We start from the raw sequence: 25,383 nt of genomic DNA, 5'->3' as shown, positions 1-25,383 counted from the left end.
TGTGCTGGAGATTTAAAAAGTTGGCAGCGCACGGAGCGGTCAGTTCGGTGGCCGGACCCCAGACGCCGAGGCACAGCCAGGGATCGAGGCGGAGCAGCGCAGGGTCCCCAGCAGCGAGCCGTCCGCAGGCTCCGAGATGCCGTTAGCAGCGAGCCGCCGCGCCGGGCCGCCCCCCGGACAGGTGGCCAGGGCGTCCCCGCTCCTGCTGCCGCTGCTGCTGCTCGCCTGCTGCGCGGGCGCCTGCCGAGGTAAGCCGGCCCCGCGCCTCCCGGGCGTCCCAGCCGCCGTCCCGCCACGCGCGCGTCTCGCGCCTCCTCCCTGCTCCACTCTCCGCTCTCTCTTCGTCCCCTTTCTCTCACCTTTGCTTGGCTTCTGGGACTTACCTCCCTTCCCCTCGTGCCGCGGGTTCCGCGGTTCTTGCCCTTGACAACCGGCACGGGTCGCCGACCCAGGGAAGCCAGCGGCGCGGGTGCGGGTGCGGGTGGCCCCGGCTCGAGCGAGTTCCCCAGGCCCCGCGCGTGGACGCCCAGCGGGGACCCTGCGCGGGGGACGCTGCGGTTGGTGGAGACTGGCGGGGCTCCCTCATACTCGGGATTTCTAGCCTCCGTGGCCCACGGGTAGCGGGAATTAAAGTAGTGAACATTAAAATGCTTTCCCTTTGATTGCAGTTACTGGAGGGCTTGTTGGTGCGACAAAAGGAGTGAGTTTGATACTTCATCTGCTGATGCAATGTAAACTTGGAGAGCGCTCAGCCTCTTTAGTGAGTGAGCCTGTGTTCAGTTCAGATAATCCTGGGCAGTGAAACAGGCCCCATGCTAGCCCCTCGGAAGGGGAAAGAGTGCGCTCTGTGTCTTTTAGGTTTTCAGGCACCAAATCAGGAAAAGGAATAGAGACCTCATCACAGAAAGTTGGAGAGGCAAGTGCGCAAGCCCGGCTTTCAGGCAGTGCTACAGCTAAAGCCAGTGAAGGCAGATGTGATTTGATAATAATAGGGGCTTACTGAGTTTGGGTTAGAGGAAGAAATAGGAAAAGCAAGGTCAGGGAGATAGGTCTGTAGCTTTGGAGACATGGCAGAACAGAGCGCAAACGTTCCAGCGGGGAGATCACGTTCCTAGGTTACCTAAAGGTTACAGGTTACCCGTCCGGGTACCTTGGGGGGACCATCATTCATCCCCCAAGCTCTGAGCCAGGGGGCCCTCCAGTGCCAGCCACTGCCCTGCTACACCCATGAATTCTCTAGTTTGGCAGCCGGTTCTCTTAGCTTCCCTCTGCTCTCCTGTCAGTGAGGTAAAGGTGAGCAGACTATGGCAGGATGCAGGTGACTTAAAATCACAACTGCAGAGAACTTTTAGAGCCTGTAGCCCAGCCCTCAATTAGAGATGGAGAAATGAAGGCTATTATTCTTTTACTAATCTATTTATTTTTATTGGTCTCCTTTCATTGTTTTGATTTTCTCATTTCCTGAAGCATTGGAGATGGGGGGGGGGAGTTCCCTACTTGAAAAGCAAGGTAATTTGGCTTTGAAATCTAAGCAATCAGAAGCTAACAGACCTAAACCTTTTCCACACAGCCAGTAGTGCTACGTGGACTTACGCGAAGTAAATGTTTATCTTTTTCAATTTTAAATTTGTTATTGGTGAAATTAGGATGATAATCTTTATCTACCTTCCTAAGGAAGTAGAGCAGCATAGTTTGAAAAGTGACTTTGCTATATAAAGAAAATACACTTTCCATGCATGTAACATGCTATATGCTAGCAGTGATTTTTGCATCAGTGGGAGATAACAACTGCCTTTAGGGGAAGGGGAGCAGATTTTCAGGCTGCTGGTGATTGAGCAGTAATTATGGAAAGCAGTAGCTGGTTCCTAAAAAAGATGAGTCTTGGATTTTACTTCCAAAGGAGGATTTTTGCTGGCTGGTCAATCATTTCATAAATATTCCCAGTATTTTTCAAGCAAAAGGATAAGATGCCTCCTTCACTACCCAGAAACCCCCTAGACTGCCCTTTTGTGTTTTCATTCCCCTTCAGATCTGCTCTTAATACTAAAAAACTAATTTTAGCTCTCTGAAAATGTGGTGGAAAGGGGAGAGGGTGAATATACAGTGTAATCTGCCCTAGTCATGAGTCCCTAAAGATGGCACTGGGGGGAAGCATGACATATGTAAGCCAAACTTGGAGATAATCTACCAACATCAGTCATTATGCAAGATGCAACTGGATGTATCTAAAAACCACAAAACAAATGTCACAATGCCAGAGGAAAATAAAAGTGTCAACAAGTGCAGCATCTTTGGCAAAAAGTGAATTAGCAGAGCATACGATAGCAATGAGAGGATAAAGGGCCACCCACAGATGCCGTGGTTGGAAACAGTTTACTATTTAGAGAACATTATCAAAATAAAGAAAGAAATTTCCTATAAGAGGAACACATTTTGGATATCTGCAACAATCTGTCATTTCATTTTGCCTGTGACAAGAAGTGATCAACTGGCCCCTTGCTCATAGAATAATTCTTAACATCCAGTCACTAGTAATGATTTCTCAAGTCCCAACCCTACAATGGAGTATGTACCAGCAATGAGAAAAAGAAAATTGACACCACTTTTAGAATAATCAAGTCTTTCTTTCTCTTACACATAGTGTATTTACAGATGTACAGGTTGTCTGTCTATATTATTTGCATCAAAGTGTACTGTGTAAGACTGATGATTTAAAAAAAAAAGAGTGGTGGTTTCACTTTACTAGATAGTACTGAAGTATAATATCTCAATGAAACATCAAAAATAGTACAGTTTTTATGATGTAGACAATGGTGGCACTGTCTCTGAAAACATGAAAAGTAATCTAAGTACGGTATTGCTCTTTGATAGTATAAAGTCCACATCCAGGGTATCTTGGGAGGAAAATCACATCAACTCTAGTTAACAAATAGACAAAAGAAAAAAAAATAATTCCCTCCTAACATTTGGGTTCAGACATAGGATATAAGTGGTTTTCTATAAATTATAGAAAAAATATTTTTTATTTTGGCTTCTCTGGCCTTTTTACGCTGAGACTGTGTTTACATGTTTTGTGGAAGGGCCACAAAGTACCCCTTTTTAACTTCATATAAGTGTCTGGGGCTAAGTTAGGCATAATGGCAATTTTTAAGTGCCTCATGCAAGCTTGGGACATGGCGGGAGGCAAGCTCTCAGTGGTCTTGGTGAGGCAGTGTGGCTGAACAAAGTGTACTTGTGGAAGCTTCCACGTTTACTTGGGGGGCGGGGGATGGTCAGGAGTATAAGAATATAAAATTGCATTTTTAAACAGGAATGCCCCGTTGAATAGAATCTCATTTAGTAAGACCACCAGGTCTTACTAAAATGAAAATTTGAGAAGCACAGCTTTATCCCTTCCTGAAAATAGAATGAGCTCAAAGTATGATCCACTTGACAACTGTGACTTTGGGATATGTTTGTGGTAAGGTGAGAAATATATATTTGAGAAGTGAAGATTGTTTACCTACCTTGAATAGTTGTCCAATGAGAGGGGATTCTCAAATAAACCTTTAAAATGTTTAAGGATAGATCAAATACATATCATTTTACTGTACAAAGAGCTTAACCCACCAAATTAAATTTAGGGACAAAATTTTTTATTAAACTAATTTTTTTGCTTATATATTGAAATGAACTTTTCCCCTTTGTCCATAAAACACACGGACAAGTGTCCTTTAAGGTTTGTGTTTTTTCTTCATCCAACTAAGGTAGTAAGGAAAGCTTGCTTTTCCCTTTATATATATGTAGTTTGGAATACAAAACCTTTGACAATACAGACCTTGGCTATGAAGTGCTTCCAATTAAGGATGAGAGACTGTATCAATACCGTAGGCAGGAGGAAGGAAAGCTTGGATTTTAAAAAGCGTTTGACACTGTCATATACAGTACACACTGCATAGAGATATTTACAGGTTACCAAAATTATGTACTCTACACTTCTTCAAAACAGCATTTAAGATTTAGGTTCCATCAATGGTTAGTCCAGAAGACATAATCTGGATAATCTGCTATGAAATAATGAGGGATAAAAGTCAAATACCGGGGAACAAGGCATTGGAAAGTGAAAATAGTGGAAAAAGCCCATGCTAATTATCTTGACTTCATTTTTTTTGAAGATATGGGTACATATTTTGGATCAAAATGCCTCCAAATTTGGAAACTCAATAAAAATAATACTTAAACGAATTAAATTCTAGTTAGCATTGCACTCATGCTGAAGTAAAAATGATCTTGGGCAGAAGCAAAAATTTGTTATCAAATATAAAACAAAATTTCATAGTGCTGAATCTATTCCATCTGACCTTAATATTGGTTACATGTTTATTTTGCCTTCCAGATTGATGTTGGCCTGTCATCCTTATTTCAGCATAATATCATTAATACAAGTTAGAGGTTTTACTTTTAAGCAAGTAAATTATGTCATCATTGAAAAAGACTAAGAGAATTAGATCTGGTAATCTGTAAGCAGGAGGGTTTTAAATTGCATTGTCCCTAATAACTATTTTAGTGGCTGTATATATGTATTTTATAAAGGCATTTGTGTACACACTTATGACTTGGAATAAGTTTTCTACACTTATATCAGCTTATTGCATAAAATTAAGTCATGTACTTGCTCCTTGAACATCAAAACATAACATCAAAAGCCAAGGTACCCAAACGATGTTAAGTCAAATATAACATACTTGTCCATACACAAAACCCAATGTTTCAATGCCAGAAACTTAAAAATTCATCATGTTTATGAAGTTTGGTTTGTTTAGCTAGTTGTATGAATCATCAGGCTACTTTTAGAGCACTTTTAAGAGAGAATATAAAATAATCATGACAACTATTACTGTTTCCACATTTATAGATTGTTTACTTAAAGTAACCTACTTGCCTTTCATTTCTGAATGATTGGTCTTAGAGGAAACAAAATGAAAATCCACCTGGGAATTTATGCTTCCTGCCTACCATATAGTCATCATTAAATAATGGCTTCAATTTTTATTTTCTTTCAGATTTTACTTAAAGTAATTATCTTTTAAAAGACTTTCATTGCAATATAGTTTGCATACCATAAAATTGACCTATTTTAAGTATATAATTCACTTATTTTTTTTAGTAGACTTAAAGAGTTATGCAGCTATCACAGAAATACAATTTTGGAACATTTCCGTTATTCCCAAAAGATCTATTATGTCCATTTGCAATCAATCCCCATTCCTATCCCAAGCCTCAGGCATCCATTAATCTTTCTATCATTATAGATTTGCCTTTTCTGGACATTTCATACACATGGAGTTATACAATATTTGATGTTTTGCATCTGGCATATTTGACTTGGCATAATATTTCTGAGGTTCATGTTGTGGCATATATTGTTAGTTCATTCATTTTTATGGCTGAATAGTATTGCATTGTGTGGATATACTACATTTTGTTTATTCACCAGTTCATGGACATTTGGATTGTTTCTACTTTTGGACTACATGAATAAATGCTGCCATGAACATTCACATACAAGTTTTTAGTTAGACACAATAAGTAACTCATTCTTGAGAGTAATGTCTTTGTAATTTTATTAAGGTTAATTTAATAATTATGTTTCCTTATACTAAGTCAAATGCTGAAATATCTCGTTGAAATATGTGGGCAGTCATGTACAGTGAAAAATGAAAAATAGCTTCTGAAAAGGAATTATATGGAGAGATTTATTCATAATTTTGGAAGAAATACTATAAAATTAACAGGTGGATGTAACTTTATTTTTAGGTGCTCCAATATTACCTCAAGGATTATGGCCAGAACAAGAACTACATTTGTGGAATGAGGTAAGGAATTATTATCAGACAAATTAGTGGACATATTACTCTTCTTTGAAATTATTATGGTAAAATGAAATAATATAATTTAGCTTTCAGACAACTATGATTTTACCAACATTCTGATACACTAATATTCAGAATTATTGTTTGTATTAAGTAAAAGAAGGACAGATTAAAAGAAAGAACATAATAAATGATAAAGAAATCAGAAATAAGTCATAATAATAGAGTAATTAAAATAAATGTGAATGTACTAAAATACACCACTTAAAAGACAGGGATTCTAAGATTGGATTTTTTAAAAAAAGATCCAGAAATATATTGTAAGAGTCACACTTAAAACAGAAAACAAACAAAACAAAAAAGACTAGGTATAAAAGGATGGAAAATAATGTATCAAGCAAATATGACCTGAAAGAAAATTGGAGTAGCAGTCTGATAAAGGAGAATTCAAATGGACAAACCATCATAGATAAATAATGATTTCACATGCTGATAAAAGGCAACAGAGCAAGAAGATACAGCCATCTCTAATACGCACTAACAATGAAACCTCAAAATTTCTTTTACAACTGATAGAACTTCAGAGAAAAATAGGTCAATCAACAGTTGTATTAGAGATTTTATTACACCTCTCTCGAAAACTGATAGCTGAAGCACACAACTCATAAGTAGATGTATCAAAGATCTAACCATACAATTAACCAGCTACTTGGGAGGCTGAGGCAAGAGCATCCCTTGAGCCCAGGAGTTTGAGGTTTCTGTGAGCTATGATGATGCCACGGCACTCTAGCCGGGGCAACAGAGCGAGACTCTGTCTCAAAAAAAGAAAAAAAGTAGCACTCAAAACCTAGAGTCATTAGCTGTGTAAAATGATCAAATGCTTACCCAAATGGAAAGTGGGCAAGCCATGTTGCTGTGCCTTTCAAAGAAATGAGAACAAAGACTGAAAAGCTTTGCAATTATCTCCCAATTTGATTAACTGGGTTTTTTAAAAAAAAATTCTGATGTTTTTATTCAGGTGATGTTGATGTCCTGAGATTCAAGGGTTCTCTGTTCTTGGGCATGGACCCCTCACATAGCTGGGCAGCCTGGTCTATGGGTAGACAGCTTTCCCCGTGAGTGTATAATGTCCTCAGATACCTACACATCACACAAATTTCAGGAGGAGCTACTTCTTCCTACTGTACTAAAGTACAGAAGATAACATTTGGAGGTGATGTAGTAAGCGTTGCTCAAAAGTCAGAGCTTTCAAAGGGTATCTTTTCAGCTTTCCCCTCTCAATTTACTTCTCTTTTTATTTTTTCCTGCAAGTTCAAGTTAACTTAATGAAAGAGTTTTTATCAAATACTTATTCTGAGCAAGTTAGATATGACATGGCCCCTGCCCTCACCGTGTGTGTTCGTGTGTGTGTTTGTGTGTGTGTGTGTGTGTGTGTGTGTGTGTTCATGATTCTTGGTTTGTATGGTGTGGAAGAGGGTCCATGTGGGTGGGCATGAGGGACGAATGGAATAAAACAATTCCCCAAATAGTTGTGATATATAGAGAAGAAGATAAGTTGTGTGAGGATAAAAAAGAGGGAGATACAAGCTATGCTTTTCCATAATATTTTATACCTTTGTTATTCTCTAAATTAGAGAATCATATATTTTGGGACATGTTCAACTTAGAAGCAATAAGGAGCTTGAGAAATTATGACTGAAAAGTATAATAATCCCCCCTTTTCAGTTTGGTGTGAGAATACAAATTAAACTCATCAACAAAGAATCCTGAGACTCTGAGAAGGGGCCTCTGAGATGTTATGCCATAAACAGGACTCACCCTAAATCATTCCAGACAGACAAGAATCAGCATCAATTTTTTCCAGTTCCATTTTAAAAGGCCAGTAAATAAATAAATGCCATAAACAACTCCAGACCTGCAGCTTAGTGCTTAAATTCTCAGCACAGTTTTTTATGATTAACATAAATATCTTGTTCTACAGTTTAAAGTCTCTCAAGTTTTCTTTTTGGGATAAAGTCTGAGAACAGCTAGCTGCTGACTGCTGTTCAATAAACCTTCATTATAAAATAGAACTCTTTTCTCATGCTGGTTCCGTGGTAGAGAACTGGTGGATTGCCTATGTTGTATGATGAGTTTTTTCTGTATGCTGTTCATCACACTGTCATTCTGTTAATTTAGGTGATATTAGATTCATGTGTCATAAAGAACTGCATGGTAACTGAAGGTACTCCTCAATTTCAGGGTCATTCTGTAGTTAGGTCTCACATTTCTCAGGCTGAATATACCCAATGTTTGAGGCATCTTTATATCTTGGATATTCCCTGTCAACTATCATTGGGACATATATTCCTGTGGCTGGGGGAAAATCTCAATGCCACGACTTTATCAAGTTTTAGAGGCTCCTCTCTTCCAAATCCAGAGTCCTAAACTGTCATGGAACTTTGATTAATGTCACGTAGGTGATTTGTCTTTGTAAAATTTACTTTCTATTTTCTGCTATTTTTCTGTTCATTTCCAGGATGTAATTGACATTTTTATTTTCTACAGATAGAAGATGCTTGTTTGTCTTTTCTGTCTGTTGATTCCCAGCCTCAGGTAATTCCATTTGGAGCTGTTTTGTAATAATATAGGCATTTGTGTAGTATTGATATTCTCCATTTCTCCCTTTGGACCTTTATGTACTCATGAAAACATGTCAGCATATTAGATACTATTACATCATCTGCAAGTAATAATACTGTGGGCTTGTGTTGTAGAGTGCTCCAGGTTTCACCTCTAAATAAAATAGATTTGCAGATATTCACGTATTTTGGAAATTATAGAATGTCAAATTAAAATGCTAATTTCAGAATCAAATTCTGTGTTAAATTATAAATACGGTATCTATTGCTGTATTTGGGGGAGGCCAATATCCTGTCCCCCACTTGAGTTTGAAACCCATTGAGAGATGAACTTTTGAGTCAGAGTTACAGAGATCAAAGTATTGTCATTATAACTGAAAGATCAATTTGCAAATGTGGCTTTAGATCTGATGCCAAGTGTGTTTGCTAAAATTGCCCCCAAGCAAGTCTCAGACAGTGACTGCAGGCCTCCTGCCAGAGACAGGTTCTCAGCCACAAGGCAGAGACAAGACAGGAACAGCTGGCCAGAGCTCTGGCTCCTTAAAAGCAAAGAGCTGAACTGAGCACGCCCAATTTCCTCCTCCCAGTTCACCCATTAGACAGTTTCCTCCTCCTCCAATAGGAAAGAGTTAAGAGAGGGTTTAGGGGAGAGGCCAGGAGTGCGAGTCTAGGTCCTCTCCATGGAAACACGAGGAGTGGGAAATCAGTGTGTTCTTCTTACATTGTCTTTACTGGACAGTGCTGCTTCTGTCTGCAGCTCTACCTATGAGTGCAGACAGAGCGGTTAGTCTTCCTGTCTTGCTTTCTTAATCCGTACACTAGTCTGCTGGACCGAGAAGAGGGCTCAGCAGAGACTCCCTGCTCTGTCTTTCAGAGCCATTGGCTGTGTGGCTGGGGCATACCTCCTATATAACCTGGCGAGATGCCCAGGCTGTCCTTCACACAGTCCTTCCAGCATGTTCTCCTGGCTGATGTGGAGAAGCAGCCGTGGGTAGTGCTGCATTTCTCCTGCCTCAACCCATTCCCCAGGCTGCAAAGGATCAGCTGCAGAAAGTTAGAGGCATTAGATGGTAAAGCAAGACCAGGATCATAATAGATGACATTTTTGAACAATATTTCAAATTATTGAAGGAGCACTGACAAATATATGAGATGGATATTAATCAGCATATAAGCTTTTGTTTTATATTTAAAATTCAGGAACATCCTCAGAATCATTTTTATTTCTTCACTACCAGGAGGATGAATTTTAAAGCACTCATTTAAACCCCCTCAAGATAAACGAATGTTTTATTGGATTTCAGTACCGTGCATCTTTTAAGAAGAGCCTGGTAAATTTACTGTTTGAGTCCTTTACATTTACAATGTAAACTGTAAAAAATTTGGTACATTTTTAAAACATCATTAATTTTCACATTAACTATTGTTTTATTATTTACGTGATTATCTGAAGAGTGCTTCAAAACATTTTTACCAAATAGAAAACAAAGGATCTTTAGGGTGCATACGTTAAAAAATAAAATATTAATAATTTCGTATATGAAAAATCCTTAAAGAATAGTTGAAAATTGGATTCTTATAAAGAGGACCTGGAGAAAATGCATTTGTTTTGAAACTTTTTTAGTCAAAGTTCAATCTTACTGAACCTCATCTGGCTTAGAAATTATTTTCTAAAGAGAAACAACTCATATATGTGAATTTATTCTTCTCTGAGTTGAGATACATCTTTGACACATGACATCACTAGATATTTTCTTTTTATTTTTTTCTATTTTATAGCATTTCAAAACGGGCCATAAAGGGAGATTTAGGGATTTTAGTTCCAGAATTTTATGGGGTGACCAGCCCTTAAGTATAACAAGTGAGAAAGGATGTATCAGTGTTCACACTCTGCTCTTTCTCTCATCCAACTCTTAACTACAGGCTTAACAGGCAATACCAGTGTGTTATAGGAACATCGACAGGTCAGAAGTCCTACCTCCTAGGCCACACTCTACCAACCCCTAGCCATGCATGGTACTGGGCAAGTGACAATCTCTTAGAACCTCACTTCCTCTGTACATGAGAATAACAATTCTCGTCCTGTATACCTCTTAGTTGTGTTTTAAGGACAGAATACAAATTATGCACAGTCACACATCACTTAATGATGGGGATATATTCTGAGAAATGTGTAGACAGGTGATTTCGTCGTTGTGCTGACATCATAGAGTGTACTTAGACAAACCTAGATAGTGTAGCGTACTACACACCTAGTCTACATGGTGTAGCCTATTGCTGCTAGGCTACAAACCGGTACAGCATGTTACTGTGCTGAATACTGTAGGCAACTGTAACATAATGGTAAGTATATGTGTATCTAAATGTAGAAAAGGTACAGTAAAAGACAGTATAAAAAATAAAAAATGGTACACCTGTAAGGGCACTTACCGTGCAGGGAGCTTGCAAGATTAGAAGTTGCTCTGGGTGAGTCAGTGAGTCGTGAGTGAACGTGAAGGCCTAGGACATTACTGTACGCTACTGTAGACTTTGTAAACACTGTACGCTTAGGCTACCCTAAATTTATTTTAAAACTTTGTCTTTCTTAAAGAATAAATTAACCTTCGCATGCTATAACTTTTTTACTTTATATACTTTTTAAGTTTTAAAAACGTTTTGACTGTTTTTAAATAACACTTGGCTTAAAACACACACATTGTACAGCTGTACAAAAATATTTTCTTTCTCATATAAACTTCTTAAATTTTAAAAATATTTTATCTTTTTTACCTGTTAAACTTTTTTGTTAAAAACTAAGATACAAACACACACATCGGCCTAGGCCTACACAGGGTCAGGATCATCCAGATGTCGCTACGTGGTAAGAATTTTTCAGCTCCATTATAATCTTATGGGAACCCCCGTCATGTAGGTCTGTCGTCGACTGCAGCGCCATTATGTGGTGACTATGTGTGAAAATGTTCCGTCATTTATTGAAGCACTGTGTAAGTATGAGACATTATTGATAAATATCCCAACAATTTGCATGGCAAACAAACAGATGGAATGAAGAGAACAAAGCAGACCTCTGACGCTGGCAAGGATGCCCAGAGCAACTGTCATGGCGCCAGCTGGGTCCCCAACCACAACCAACCATGTTGAGCATGTACTTTTGTTCAAAGGGTGAGAATATTGGTGGCCCTGAATAATTCTTTTCACATACCTTCTAAATGAAGAGTAAGTGCCACTGTAAATCAAACCCCAAGGACTTTACTTACATTTATTCCTTCCAAGAACTCTCTGCAGTGATGTCATCCCTGATAGATGGCTGAAGAAACTGAGATTTAGAGAGGTTAGGTAACCAGCCCAAGGTAACACAGCTGTTGTGTAGAACAGTAGAATGGGGAGTAGAAATGGAATTGGCACTGCTGTAGAGCGGCAGGCTGCCCGACTCCATAGCCCATGCTTTTAACCACTAATTATATTGTACCCCCCACACACTATTCCGCTCTTAATTACTTCCAAAATGCATTTATTAAGTAATCAATTGTTCATGGAACTAACTGTGCTAAATTCTGTGCAAAGCAGGTTTCGCCCCTACTTGTCTATTTGTGCTACTCCTTACCACACCCAGCTGGCTGCTAACCACAAGGAGCCCTGCCCCACTTCTGTGGTTGAATACTTTGAAAAACCTGATCCTGGGGTGTGCAGTCAGCACCCTGGAAGGGTGGTACGCAGATTAGGTGCACCACGCATGGCTTCTTTCTCCTCCAATTCCCATTGTTTGCAAGCAGTTGCAGGGTTTTCAAATTAGCCAGTAATGAGTAATATTCACCAAGGCTCACAGCTTTGGCATGTAGATGCAGATTTTGCTACAAGCTAGCAAGAATAATCCCCTCTTTTGGCACTGCCTCTGGTTACTCTCAGTCATAGAATTTCATAACATCTTAGCAAGTGCTGTGAACTATGTATCTAGACCACAGTGGGAGCTTTCATCAGTGCATATATACGGTACATAACATTTTTTTTCTGGTTGGAAGGATAGTTTTGCTTTTAGTGCCAAGTTTTTGTTGTAAGAGAAATCAAGGGATTCCAACAGTTTTAATGGTCCACAAGAAGGATTCTTTTCTAGGTAGTTGGCATTTCCTTGTCCTAACATTTTACAGTTATATCTGCCGTGCAAATATCATTAAAGCAGAAGCATAGCCTGTATATCTTCTCATTTCCATTAGGCATCCAAAGTACTGGAGGAGCTTTGCTTTGTGCTTACGGGGATTCTGCTAAAGCCTCGGGTAAGGTTGAAATAGTGTTTTGTTTGTGGGCAAAAAATTGCGCCCAAATTTTTGGAATTCCTCCTGGAAGAAAATATGCCCAATTTAGGAACCATGCCAAGAGGCACTAGAAGAGAATAAATTGATTTTGGGTAAGAAACAGATATTTCAGTCTCTCTTATATCTGAGAATTTAGGGTCATATTAATGGAATTTACAGTAATCTAACTGAGAGGGACATATGAGAAACCTATAAAATGTGTTCCAGTCCGATGGAGAAATTTGAGGTCATGTTGGCTCTCTTTTTCACCCTGACTCATACTACTACATTGGAGAACAGATGCATTTTTCTAAGCTGCTAAACATATCTTAGGGTTCAGAGGTTAGGACATTGTACTTTGTTAGAGAGTAGGACATTAAGAATGCAAAAAAAGTAAACTATTGTCAATGTCAATTTGAAAATTATATTCTAACTTTTATGTCTTGGTTTCTTACTAAAATTATTTGATTCTTTTGGGAGAATGTTTTATCCTGAAGTGAGGGTAGGTAGGAACTTGAAAAATAGCATCGTACCTACTTTTATCTTCTATGTCTTATGTCTTCTATGTCTTATTTTTAAATTACCCTATTAAAGATAAGAGCCTCAGGTTTAGAATTAAATTTTTCATTTGCAATTCTAATTTAACCTGTGATCATTGGCACTCTGACTTCCACACCTTTCATATGCAATAGTTCAAAGAAAGAAACCTTGGTAGTTTGAAAGCATAAATGTTTCCTGAAACTAAATAATCTGTGTTTACAATTATGTATTTATCATGGTTCTTAATGATGACATTTTCCAAAAAACTTAATTGACTTTTTTCTAATTGAGATAAAACAAATGACACCGATATTTATCCATGATCTTCCTTTTGTATTAAAAACAAATGAGAACAAAAGGAACAACAAAAAGGGATGATTTTTTTAAATTAAAAAATATTTTTTAAAAAAATATACATTTTTGGCAGGAGAGAAGAATAAAGAAAAGTTTGTGGAAGAAGCCAAAAATAACTCATAATCTTATTATTTAGTGATAACCAGTACAAATATTTTGATGTAATTCTTTTAGTCTTTTTCTCTGAATATTCCATCATGTGAGTATATCATAATTTCCTGTTCCACCACTGTTGAATATTTAGGATGTTTCCAATTTTTTACTCTTATGAATAATGTTGCAGTAAAGATCTTTGTTTACTTCTTTATTTATAAACAATATTTAATTCATTTCCCATTTATTTTTAGAGCAACAGATATTTAACCTATTTCAGTGTTATATTTTATATATAACATATGTGTCATGTATTTTAAAAATATGATATTTTAGACTATATTATAAAATTTTAGACTTTATTATAAAATTTTATAGCATACACAGCATATAATATATAGTATAAAATTTTATAGTACTTTGTGTATGCTATATAATATGTAGTATAATTTAATAGCATATTACATATAGTATAATGATATATATCTTTTCAATAGGAACAAGATGAAAAAGATAATACCAAAAGGGTAAGATAATTTTCATAAATATATACATTAAAAAACAGTAAAAGAAACAACTAATGTTTTATAGTAAAACTCACTGCTTTTTTTTAAACAGTTCTTATTTCATTATTCGAAGACACAGAAGTTGGGCAATTCAAATGTTGTGGTAAGCTGTAGAACTGCTTCTTAGGAATCACTAGTATTTGTTTAAAAACAAAAACCCTGTTTTTGCAGTTTACCTAATAAAGCTACATCACAATTCAGGTTTTTTACTTTAAAAGTTTACATGTAGATGAACAAATGGAATCCAAGATTTATTATACATTTATTGTATATATCAATAACTGCATGTACATTAAACTCATTCATTCAACAGTTATTTACTGAGTATCTACCATGTGCTATGTGCCAGGCAGAATCCTAGGTACTAGAAATATAGCAATAAATACTACAGAAAATTAAAACAAGAAATCTCTGCTCTCATGGAACTTACATTTTAAAGGTGCAAAAAAAGGCAAATACATAGGCAAAACATGGTTTTAGATGACAATTTTTGCAAAGGAAAAATAGTTTTATCCTAAGGCATTTTAAAAATTATTTTAAAAGATGTTTGTCAAAAATGTAATTAAATATGCCCAGAAATATCCTTTTCTATTCCTAATATCTCCTTATTAGTAATTAGGCATTTAATGTGAGAATTTACTCTCTAAGATTAGCCGTAAACCAGCAACTTGAATTCAGTTCACTTCAAAATCATGTGGTTTTGGTGGTGGTTTTTCATTTTGTATGCATGGATTTAAAAAATGCTAACCAGCATTCTTTGCTGTTTCAATCTGCAATACTTAGTAATTAGTTATCGGACTATAATATTTATTTGTAAGCTTGTGATTCACTACCATGAACAAATTTAAGGAATGAAGAGCATAGTGTATTTTAAACATGTGCATACCTGTGCAAAGGTAATTGGAATCTTAAACTCAGTTTTAAATATTTGTTACATGGCATATTCATACATATGAGGAGTTGGAAGTTAGATTATACTGGCTTACACCAAATACAAGTTGGATTGGTTAACAGATAAGCATTATAGAGGGCTCAGCAGAATCCATTTGATACATAGATTTAATATTAGGGACAAGGCTCAATTCAATCCATACCTTTAAAAAAAAATGCAACCGTATCAGGTAGCCAGCTACCTGTCTCACGCATGCTTTCCTTTTCTTCTGCTTGCCTTCTTTACCTATGAGAAAATCTATCTCAGCCACATTTTTCACGATCAACAGCACATTGTCATTTTTGTGTTCCCCGTTGTCTTGCTCCATGTGTTTCCATTTTAAATATATAATTTATAGAAGGAGATTAGTAGATGTGTGTATAGCATAATCTTCCAAATAAATGCGTTAAAAGGGAAAACTGCTACTCACAGCGTTGGTTTCATCTGGCTCAGGTCGTTCTGGGTAAGCCTGGAAGCAGACAGACTGCTTTCTGCCCCTCAGAGATGCAGTGAGGGGTTTGATTTTTGCAGCTGACAAGAGCGCGGAGGCCCTCAAGAAAGTGCTTCAATATAACGACAAAAATCCTCGCGTAGAGCGACCAAATTTTATTCCATCTCTTGGCTTATTCTCCACAGTTCTTTGAACTGCTAACAAAGGGCTCTCTTTGATACGTTAACCAAAAAAATGTAACAAGGTTCATTATATGGAAAGGAGAGCTTCGTTTCTCATAGAGGATCGCAGCCCACGGTGGCCATTCTGGCGGGCTGGAAAGCAGGGCCGCAAGCCAGGAGCAGGTGCTTTGGGGCAGGGACAGTGGGAACAGGAACTTATACTGAGCGAGATGGCCAAATATATGTATTTACCGGCTATAGGAGAGTCATGAATACTTATGAAAGGGATTTTATTTTTGGCTCGCAGATAACATCTTTAATTTTCTTTTTTTCTCTGGGACAAGTAGAGTGGGTAAAAACAGGTAGGAATCCGTCTTTATGCCCAGTGCCGAGAAGCCGTTGTGCTCATCTGTGTGTGTTCATGTCCTCCCAGTCCTCTGTTGTGCACCCCCTGCTGCAGCTCGTTCCTCAACTGAATGAGAGAAGGATGAAGAGATTCAAAGTGAACGTACGTAACACCGACTGCACTGCTTTGCCATACTGGGTGGGACAGCCCTTCTGTTCGTTCCTGGCTGGGGCGGTTTATAAAATACTCCTCTTCAGGATAAGCCCACACGAACACCCAGTGAGTCAACGTGAGGGCATCTGTTTGCAGAGCTGTCTTCACAAACTCCCCCTCCCCGTTTATGTCCGTTATAACTCAAGCTGGGATTAAACTGTTTTGCAAAAGCCATGACCCTCCCAGTGAGAGAACCTCTTCTCTGGTTTAAGAAAGGACACTATAGTGTGTCTAGTCGTTAGGTAGGACTAGAACAAATAAAGGACAATTTACTGCCCCCTGTATCCATTTTGGTAAATAGCTATTAGAGGATGGCAACAGTTTTTGCCAAGTCTTAAAATGTTGGTAAGAGTAAGACTCATGAAGTAGATATATCAGACACTAAATATAGATATTTGGTTTTTTCCACAATTAACAAAAATATGACCTAAATCCAGTGTCTAGGTATAAGATGAATGTAACTGAGTTAACACATTCTTAAGTAGGAATTGTGTAGTTTTTATTATCATTTAAGGTGAATCCTAACTCTTTTAATGCTGAAAGTTTCTAGGTATTATTTTTAAGTAATACTTTGCATTGTTGTAATACATTATAACTTTCACTCTTATCTCATTTTATTCTTTTGGGAATTCTGTTAGTATTAACACTTATACAAGTATTGTTATTCCCATTTTACAAAAGGGAAAACAACCCAGAATAGTTGAAGGAGTTCCCCAAGACCAAACTAGTAAGACAGATTACAATGTCTTCTGAGGCCGGGCGCGGTGGCTCACGCCTGTAAGCGTAGCTCTCTGGGAGGCCGAGGCGGGTGGATCGCTCGAGGTCAGGAGTTCGATGAGCGAGACCCCGTCTCTACTAAAAATAGAAATAAATTATCTGGACAACTAAAAATATATATAGAAAAAAATTAGCCGGGCATGGTGGCGCATGCCTGTAGTCCCAGCTACTGGGGAGCCTGAGGCAGTAGGATCTCGCTCCTTAAGCCCAGGAGTTCGAGGTTGCTGTGAGCTAGGCTGAAGCCAGGGCACTCACTCTAGCCTGGGCAACAAAGTGAGACTCTGTCTCAAAAAAAAAACAACAACAATGTCTTCTGACTTCTCTTCTAGGTACATATTTTTTTCACTATGCTCTTCCCTTTATAGGTTAATCTTGGGTACTTTTATTATGTTATTGTTAAATTATATATTTCATTATTAAAAGTTGAATTCAGGTCAAAATTTTACTTAATATCAATACCATATTTATTTTATTCTTCTTAAAGTGCTCCCTAGAGTCTTCAAATACTTTTTAAATGCATACAGTTTAGGTGAATAAATTTCTCAAAATTTATTTTTATGGCCATTATTTCTTCCCTAAATTCTTCACATTTTTAAACTAAGCTTCCATCAAAGATGACAGTATCCACTGCCAACTTTAAAGAGAAATGTAAGAGCAAATGTTGTAGCCCCTTAAAATTTTAGAATTTCCAGAATGAAAAAAAGTCAGTTGTCATCAAACTTCCTAGAAGTAATATATGCTTTGCTGAGTTAATTTTTACTTTGTGAAGTGTTTCCTTGACTTATGAATAGTATACAATGTCAACTTAAAGATCCAAGTTTCTTAAAGTATCAATACGAAAACAAATATTAGTTTGACTACATTATTTCAGTGCCATTATTTACACAACCAAAGCTCAACACTCAGTATGGTAGGCAGCACTTTGTCTGAGTTTTCTACCTTAAGTGACACCATCTATATTTCCAGACAACTAGCTGAAACTCTTAGTAGTATATCCTGTCAGATGAATAATAAATCTTAAAAGTATTTTGCAGCAAGTTAAGTTTCCTAGGAACCTAAGAAAGAAAAGAATGCAAGAGACTAATAAAAAACATTACAGTGTTAGCTTTGCTGGGCCTAAATCGCCTAATTTTAAAATGTATTTTTGATAGCGAAATATTTTGAATTCTTGAAGAAAACGAGTTTTTGGATCTAAGTGCATTCAAACACTTTTCTTGAATCTTGCTTGGTAGACATCTTCCACTTCTATCCCCACATCTTTGGCTTATCTCTGCCTCTGAAATTCTTTCCTATACTGCTCTGTGTCCAGTGATAAGATTCGACAGCTACCTGTATGTTTTGGGGTTTGCATTTGAAAGTTTTGAATATTCTGTACATTTTAATTTATATTTTGCCTGTTTCCTTTTGCTCTTTAATATAATATAAATGAGAACTTATAGGCATGTAAACATTCAGTTTATATGTGTGCCTTTTTATTTGTTAACTTTTTGAAAAACATTTTTTGGATATTTTTATTGATATAGTGGAACATATTTTGGGGGTACACGTGATATTTTGATATATGTATACAATATGTGTACACTTTTAAATTCTAATTTTTCAATCTTAAGTAATTTGGGGGTTAAAGGTGAGAATTAAGTACAAATATTGAGAATTTAAGATATATTTGTTGTAAATTAAGCATTTCAGAATTTAAATAAGTATCAGAGCCATTTCTTAGACTTTAAGAAGACAATTGTATTTATATTATGCGATAGTTGAGAAAACATCTTGGCTGACAAATTTCATGGTGGTTGCCATCCTGATAATACTTTTATGATACAGGTTATTGTTAATGAAAATAGGAAACCACAAGCCAGTTTTATGGAAACCATAAATTGTTCAATATTTTTTCATGAAGTTTAAAATGAAATGCTTAAGAAAAGAAACACTGCAAGATATCCATTATCAATAACTGGTTTGTTTCTATTTGGCATTTTTAATTACCATTCTGCACGTATAATTATATTAGGAAAGTCTCTTCTAAAGTTGTATTGAATATCATTTACCAAAATTGTCCCTCAATTTCAATCTATATTTCTATAGAAATACTGTATATTTTTTAGCTTTGACACAATTCTATTTGATATTTGTCCCTGTTCATGACACACAATATGTATTTTAAAGAAATTGTTTCATTCTAACAAAATGTCCAAAGGAGATTTTAAATATAGTTAATTATGAAGTGTTTGTTATTTCTCTTTCAACTCATTTTTTTTTCTTTCAACTCATTGATGAATACACATACAACTGACAAAATATCTTAAAGGAGAATCTGTAACATTGATAAGGAAATTATTTTTAAATATATTATTCTGATGATATTGCTAGTTGTTGAAAATTTTTGGCTATAAATACAAAGATTCTCTACTCAAGTCCTTGATTCACTCTTTGTTTAGTTATGACAGTTGAAAGTAACGTTGACCTTCACTATACTCTCAAGAAGAATTTGCACTTATTTTTAGTGCTATTTGATTTGTTATGCCCTCCTTTTCTCTTCCAGGAAGAATTCCAAACTCCTTTTGCAAGTCGAGGATACTTTTTATTCAGGGTATGCACGTACTGTATTTGTTTTAAAATCAATCAATATCAAAATTGAAAAATAATTTGTACATTTATTTAATTAACTCATAGGTTTTAATTAAGTTTTGAAGCTTATTTATAGATAGTTGACGTCAGGTGTTACAGTCTGACATTCACTTCTGTGACCACCTTATTGCTTCAACATCATTCAACACCACAGCATCTCGGATCTCTTCTCTGATCCACTACTCACGTTTGTAAATACCCCAAATGACATTCACCTATTTGACAGTTTAATTCCATGACATTATATGTATAGGAAATAAGTGTCTTAAAGATACATTATTCCTTACATTCTAAAGAATCATTTACTAAATTTTTGATTCAGTAGATTGGAAGAGTGATGACATTTTCACAAGTTCTTGAAAGTATCAACTAAATGAAGGCTATAAGTACAGAAAATTTTGCGATTGCTTTTTTGATTTTGTATGTCTACATTGTCTACAAAATGTGAGTTTCATTTTAGGCAGCTATAGTTCATAAAGTGTTTGCATCCTTAATACATTACTAGAAAATTTTAATTAATTCATTCAATGACTGTTTATTGAACTTCTACTGGGTGCTGGGCAGTGTACCACGTGCTGGGAATATAAAGACAAATAGGGTTTCCAGTCCTACACTCTAGGAGTTTATAGCTTAATAGAGAATGTAGATAAGTAAACAAATATAAAGTACTATGTTAAAGGCACCTTCAGTCCAGGGGCTGTGGTTTCCAAAAGAAAAGCATTTAACTCAAGCTGGGGAATGTTGAAGGTACAGAGAAGACTTCATGGGCTGAATCCTGCAGAATCAACAGGAATTGTTCGATGAAATATTTAGCTAAGAAATGCCAACTTTACTTTAAAGGCGAAGGGCTCTATGGTTGTATTTGCATTTTGGGAGTTAATTCTAACAGCAAATTGGAGAAGAAATTGGAACTAGACTGATAGCAGGAAGAAGTAATGCTAAACAACTCCTGACTTCCGTAAGTTAATTTTAGTTTGTATCACATTCAAATTGAGAACACTTGTTTTAAAATTTTGGTACCATCAAGGAAATAAGCAATATCAAATACTATCTAATTCATTGTGGTTCTCAGAAACTTTAGCAGCACCTCAGAATTTGTTAGAAATAACAAATTTTAGTTCAGACTTATTAAATCAGAAACTCCAGCTATGGGGTCCAGCAGTGTGTGTTATAAAAATTCCTCAAGGTGAGTTTGTGATTCTGATACACATTTGGAAACACTCCTCTAGACCATTGGTCTGTTTCTATGAATATTAACTTCTATCCTTAGTTACACTGATTTAGTTCTAACTTATTATTTAATATTTTTCAGCCACGCAATGGAAGAAGGTCAGCAGGTTTCATTTAAAATGGTATGTGTTGAATAAATAAATAAAAATAAAATGGTATATGTTTCATAATTCAACCCAGGTTGAAATTTTCTGTTATTTTCAAATATTCACAAATTAAACTATGTTCAATATATTTGTTGTTTGATTGCATATGTGCACTAATAGTCTATATAAATACTACATTTATTAGGCTCTGTGAGGGCTTTATATGATAGAAAATACCAATATTTTAGGGCTAGATTTGCTTTGCCCATGTCGTGTATTCCTCAGGTTATGCCACAATAGCAATCATCATAATTGATTTTGTAGATGTTGATCTCATCGTTTATTGTGCAAGTATCAGGGATTGAATTCTTACTGTGGCAACTGGTGTCTACCATAATGGGCTAGGATGTGCAGACTGAATGTATGTCTGTCTTCCAAATTACTCATACTCAGAGATTCTTTATAAAAGCCTGTGATTTACCTGTTTCTAGAGTATTAAGAAAATGTGGAAAGACATGACAGCGTGATTTCTTGGGTACTCCCAAGGTTTCCACCTCAGTGCTGGGCATACAGTGGAAACTTAGTAGCTGTTGACTGGCCCCACATCTTTAATAAATATGTTAATCCAAATCTTATTAGATTATAAATTTTGAAATCCAACCCAAATGCAGATGGATAAATTTTTAGCACAGAATTAAAAGTATATTCTACTAACTTTGTGTAATCCTAAATCCAGATTCTATGCTAAACATATTTTTGCAGATACATCATTCATTTTATTTATCTCCACCCTTAAATATATTTAGCTTAAGAATGTTAAAATTCTTAATATTTTCTGAAAGAAAAACCAAAATGTACCATTTCTAACTAAAGAAGATAATCAACACCAAAATTACATGATATCTAGGAAAAAAAAGATTAAACACAGCATATTACAATTTAGGGGGTTCTGTCAAAGTCATTTTCACTGGAAAATTCAAGGCCTTAAACTAAGCAAGAAAGAATTAATGAATCAAGAATTTAACTCTGGCTGAGCGTAGTGGTGGCTCACACCTGTAATCCTGGCACTCTGGGAAGCTGAGACAGGAGGATGGCTTGAGCTCAGAACTGGGAGAGCAGCCTGAGCAAGGGGGAGACCCATCTCTACTAAAAATAGAGAAATTAGCCAGGCATCGTGGCACTCACCTGTACTCCCAGGTACTCGGGAGGCTGAGGCAAGAGGATCACTTGAGCCCAGGAGTTATAGGTTGCAGAAAGCTACAATGACACCACTGTACTCTCTACCCAGGGCACCAGGGTGACAGAGTGAAACTCTGTCTCAAAAAAAAAACCAAAAAAATTAACTCAATAAGTCAAAAAAGAACAAGGTGAATTTCAGGAAAGCAGAGGGAAGAAAGTTATAAAAACAAAATAATAAATTAATAAATAATAAAATAGAATTGGTGTAGAAAGCAGAAATCTAATTCTTTGCAAAAAATAAAATGAACTAGCCCAATTAGCCTATCATAATCAAGAAAAAAGGGGGAAACCATAAATATACAAAAATACAAATGAAAAGACAAATTAAAACATATAAAACAAATAAAAATCATTAAAGAGTACTTTGCACATCTCTGTGTATATCAGTCTGGAAATCTAGAAAAAATGGAGGATTTTCTAGTAAAGTAAGTGCAACCAAAATTGACCTCAGAAGAAAGAAAAAAACTAAACAGACTAATAGCCATGGAAAAAAACTGAAAATGTAATCTAGCAACTATCCCCTGAATAAGTGCTAAGCCAACAATTTTGAAATTTTTTTATCTCAGAAAAAGAAAAAAATCTTAAAATATATTTATGAAGCTAGAATAATACTAATACTGTAAACTTATAAAAGTAGTATACAAAAGAAACTATAAATCAATCCTATTTATAAATATCAATGCAAAAATTTAAAAGAAATATTAGTAAATAGTATTCATCAGTATATTTAAAGAATTATATGACCTCACTAAGTGAGATTTGTTTTAGCAACTCAAGGATGGTTCAACATTAGGAAACGCATTAAAATATTTCACCATTAGAAGAAAAATTATATGATAATCTCAATAGATACTTTCGGTAAAATTCCACATCAATTTCTGATCTATTAAAAGAAGATATTATAAAAAGAGATGAATCCTTTCTTGACATTATTTATACAATAGTGTCAAACAAGTTAGTACAGTAGGAGGCTTGATAAGTGAAACACTTTGGAGCATATCTATTAATGTCAGAAACAAAACAAGGATATACTCTTGCTTACTTAATGTAGTTCTTAATGCAGTAGCCAATTCCATTAGATAAGAAAGAAATAAAAGAAATATTTCAACAAATATTGAAAAAGCAAAGGAAAATTGACCTCAGAAATTGTGCTCACAGGACATAATTAGAAACTTGAATTTGCAAACTGTGTTTGGTATTAACTCCTGTTTCAGAAAAGGCCTGATAAATTATGTTCACATGAGGAATATGAGAAAATATATTCTTATTTTTTTTTATTTTTTCAAGGAACTAAGAATTAATAGAAAACAAACTCTATCTTTTATAATATTACAAATGTACATTGGCATTTACAAAATGTAGACTAAAAACAGTTTAATACTACATGGAAAAAAATACTTGTGACTGTAGCACCAAAGTAAGTGTTAAAGTATTCACAGTATGAAATGGAATTTAATCCATGATTTTATCAATTTAATAAAAAATTGTCTCTGAGGTTGAGAAAAATTGCTTTATTTGGGTTATTTCAAAGATTAGGGCATACATAGACTAATTTACTCAGGATTTCATTTTATTTTGGCAATAGAACAACCCACTTTGATAATCATTTTTCTTTGTCTTTCTCATCTGATTATTTAAGGTCTTTCTCCATCCTGATGAGCTATATTTATTTAGAAAGTGGTTAAACATAAAATAGAATGATTTAATTGAAAATATATGAGGAAATAGACACAAAAGGAATAAATGCAAGTTTTGAAATGTCTTAATCATAAATCTTATTGATATTAATGAGCTTTAGGAAACCACTTTTATATTGTTAAATACTATAAACTTTTGGAAGACACAGACACACAGAATAAGTGTTCCATTAAAGAGAGGTTAAATGACATATAGATTAAAATATACAGACTGAAGAACAGCTGGGAAATATCTCAGATGCCAATGTTATTCTGTGACAAAATACTTATAGAAATATCTATATACAAACATTATATGCACAGATTCACAATCATTTACACTTGAATTTAATTCAATTTTCTTTTTTTACAGGTTGCCAACTAATTTTCCACAGAAGCAATGGTATAGATTATAAAATATACTCACATTTTGTTTTCTTCTCAAAAACTATCCTTGTTAAATTTACTGTGTTGAAAATCCCTGTGTTGTAAACATTCTTAGTAAAATTTGGGTGGGATTGTAAATGTGTAATTTGTTGAAAATTTAAAAAGCATCTTAAAATATTGTTTCTTTGTGTTTAATGATAAATAGAGTGTAATAATCTTGTAAATAATGATGTTCCTTAGATCCTTGCAGATTTTGACAGTACTGGCACACATGCTTTTCTTATATTTTCATTAAAGGCACTCATAGACAGTTGAGTATTAATGAGCTGTTTTAGTTTATCCTATTTGGATTTGCAGTGACAAAATCACCAGCTCTTATAAATACCAGCATGTCCAATAGGTACCAATCTTAGAATGTGAATACCAACTGAAGCTACACTACTTGCGGGAATGATTGGACCATGACCCATCCAATAGTCCCATAAGCAAGTTCTGATTTATAAGCTGTAAAATGGATTTTTGATTACTATAAATATATCGGTGGGATAGGATAACCTTTTCTACCAGCTTATAGCATTCAGTTTATCTTAAAACAAGTTATTTCATCCTGCAACATCTGAAAAGACACCAGTCTTGTCCACTACCATAAAGAAAATAATCTTACTAGTAGAGGATCATGAACACACATAGAGAATTTTTTATACCAAATCAATATTTAGTGGACACAGAAGTAACCCAGATGAAGGTTGAGTTTATCTCCCCCAAGAAAAACCCTAAGTTTTTCTCCTCTGACTTCTGTCTTTGATTCCCACCTTCTCCACCAAGGAGGTTGATGGCTGATTATAGAGGGGTGGCTCTTTGAGTAGGTGGGATTAGGTGTATAAATATATTGTTTAGATCGGAATACCTAACAAACCTTTGTCTTCCTAATGTTGACCAATGA

General features: G+C 35.7%; 1 protein-coding gene across 1 annotated transcript; it reads left to right on the top strand.

Moving 5' to 3' along the window:
- Nucleotides 1-136: 136 nt before the first annotated feature.
- Nucleotides 137-24,604, top strand: NMU (neuromedin U). The gene is made up of 10 exons (XM_045531900.1): nucleotides 137-248; nucleotides 5,797-5,855; nucleotides 8,400-8,447; nucleotides 12,685-12,744; nucleotides 14,247-14,276; nucleotides 14,368-14,418; nucleotides 16,292-16,366; nucleotides 19,737-19,784; nucleotides 21,135-21,174; nucleotides 24,427-24,604. Exons 1-9 carry the CDS (start codon nucleotides 137-139, stop codon nucleotides 21,168-21,170), a joined length of 519 nt encoding a protein of 172 aa, XP_045387856.1. The 3' UTR covers nucleotides 21,171-21,174; nucleotides 24,427-24,604.
- The last annotated feature ends 779 nt before the right edge of the window (nucleotides 24,605-25,383 follow it).

Source organism: Lemur catta, chromosome 19 (assembly GCF_020740605.2).
Source record: "Lemur catta isolate mLemCat1 chromosome 19, mLemCat1.pri, whole genome shotgun sequence".
Lineage (NCBI taxonomy): Eukaryota > Metazoa > Chordata > Mammalia > Primates > Lemuridae > Lemur > Lemur catta.
Note: the sequence above shows the minus strand (reverse complement) of the source record. Positions and strands in the feature narration are given on the sequence as shown.

Coding starts and splice junctions, on each gene's coding strand:
- NMU (XM_045531900.1), top strand. CDS start 137: ATGCCGTTAGCAGCGAGCCGCCGCGCCGGGCCGCCCCCCGGACAGGTG. Junction 8,448..12,684: donor CTGTTGATTCCCAGCCTCAG/GTAATTCCATTT, acceptor CATTTCCATTAG/GCATCCAAAGTACTGGAGGA. Junction 19,785..21,134: donor GAGGATACTTTTTATTCAGG/GTATGCACGTAC, acceptor AATATTTTTCAG/CCACGCAATGGAAGAAGGTC.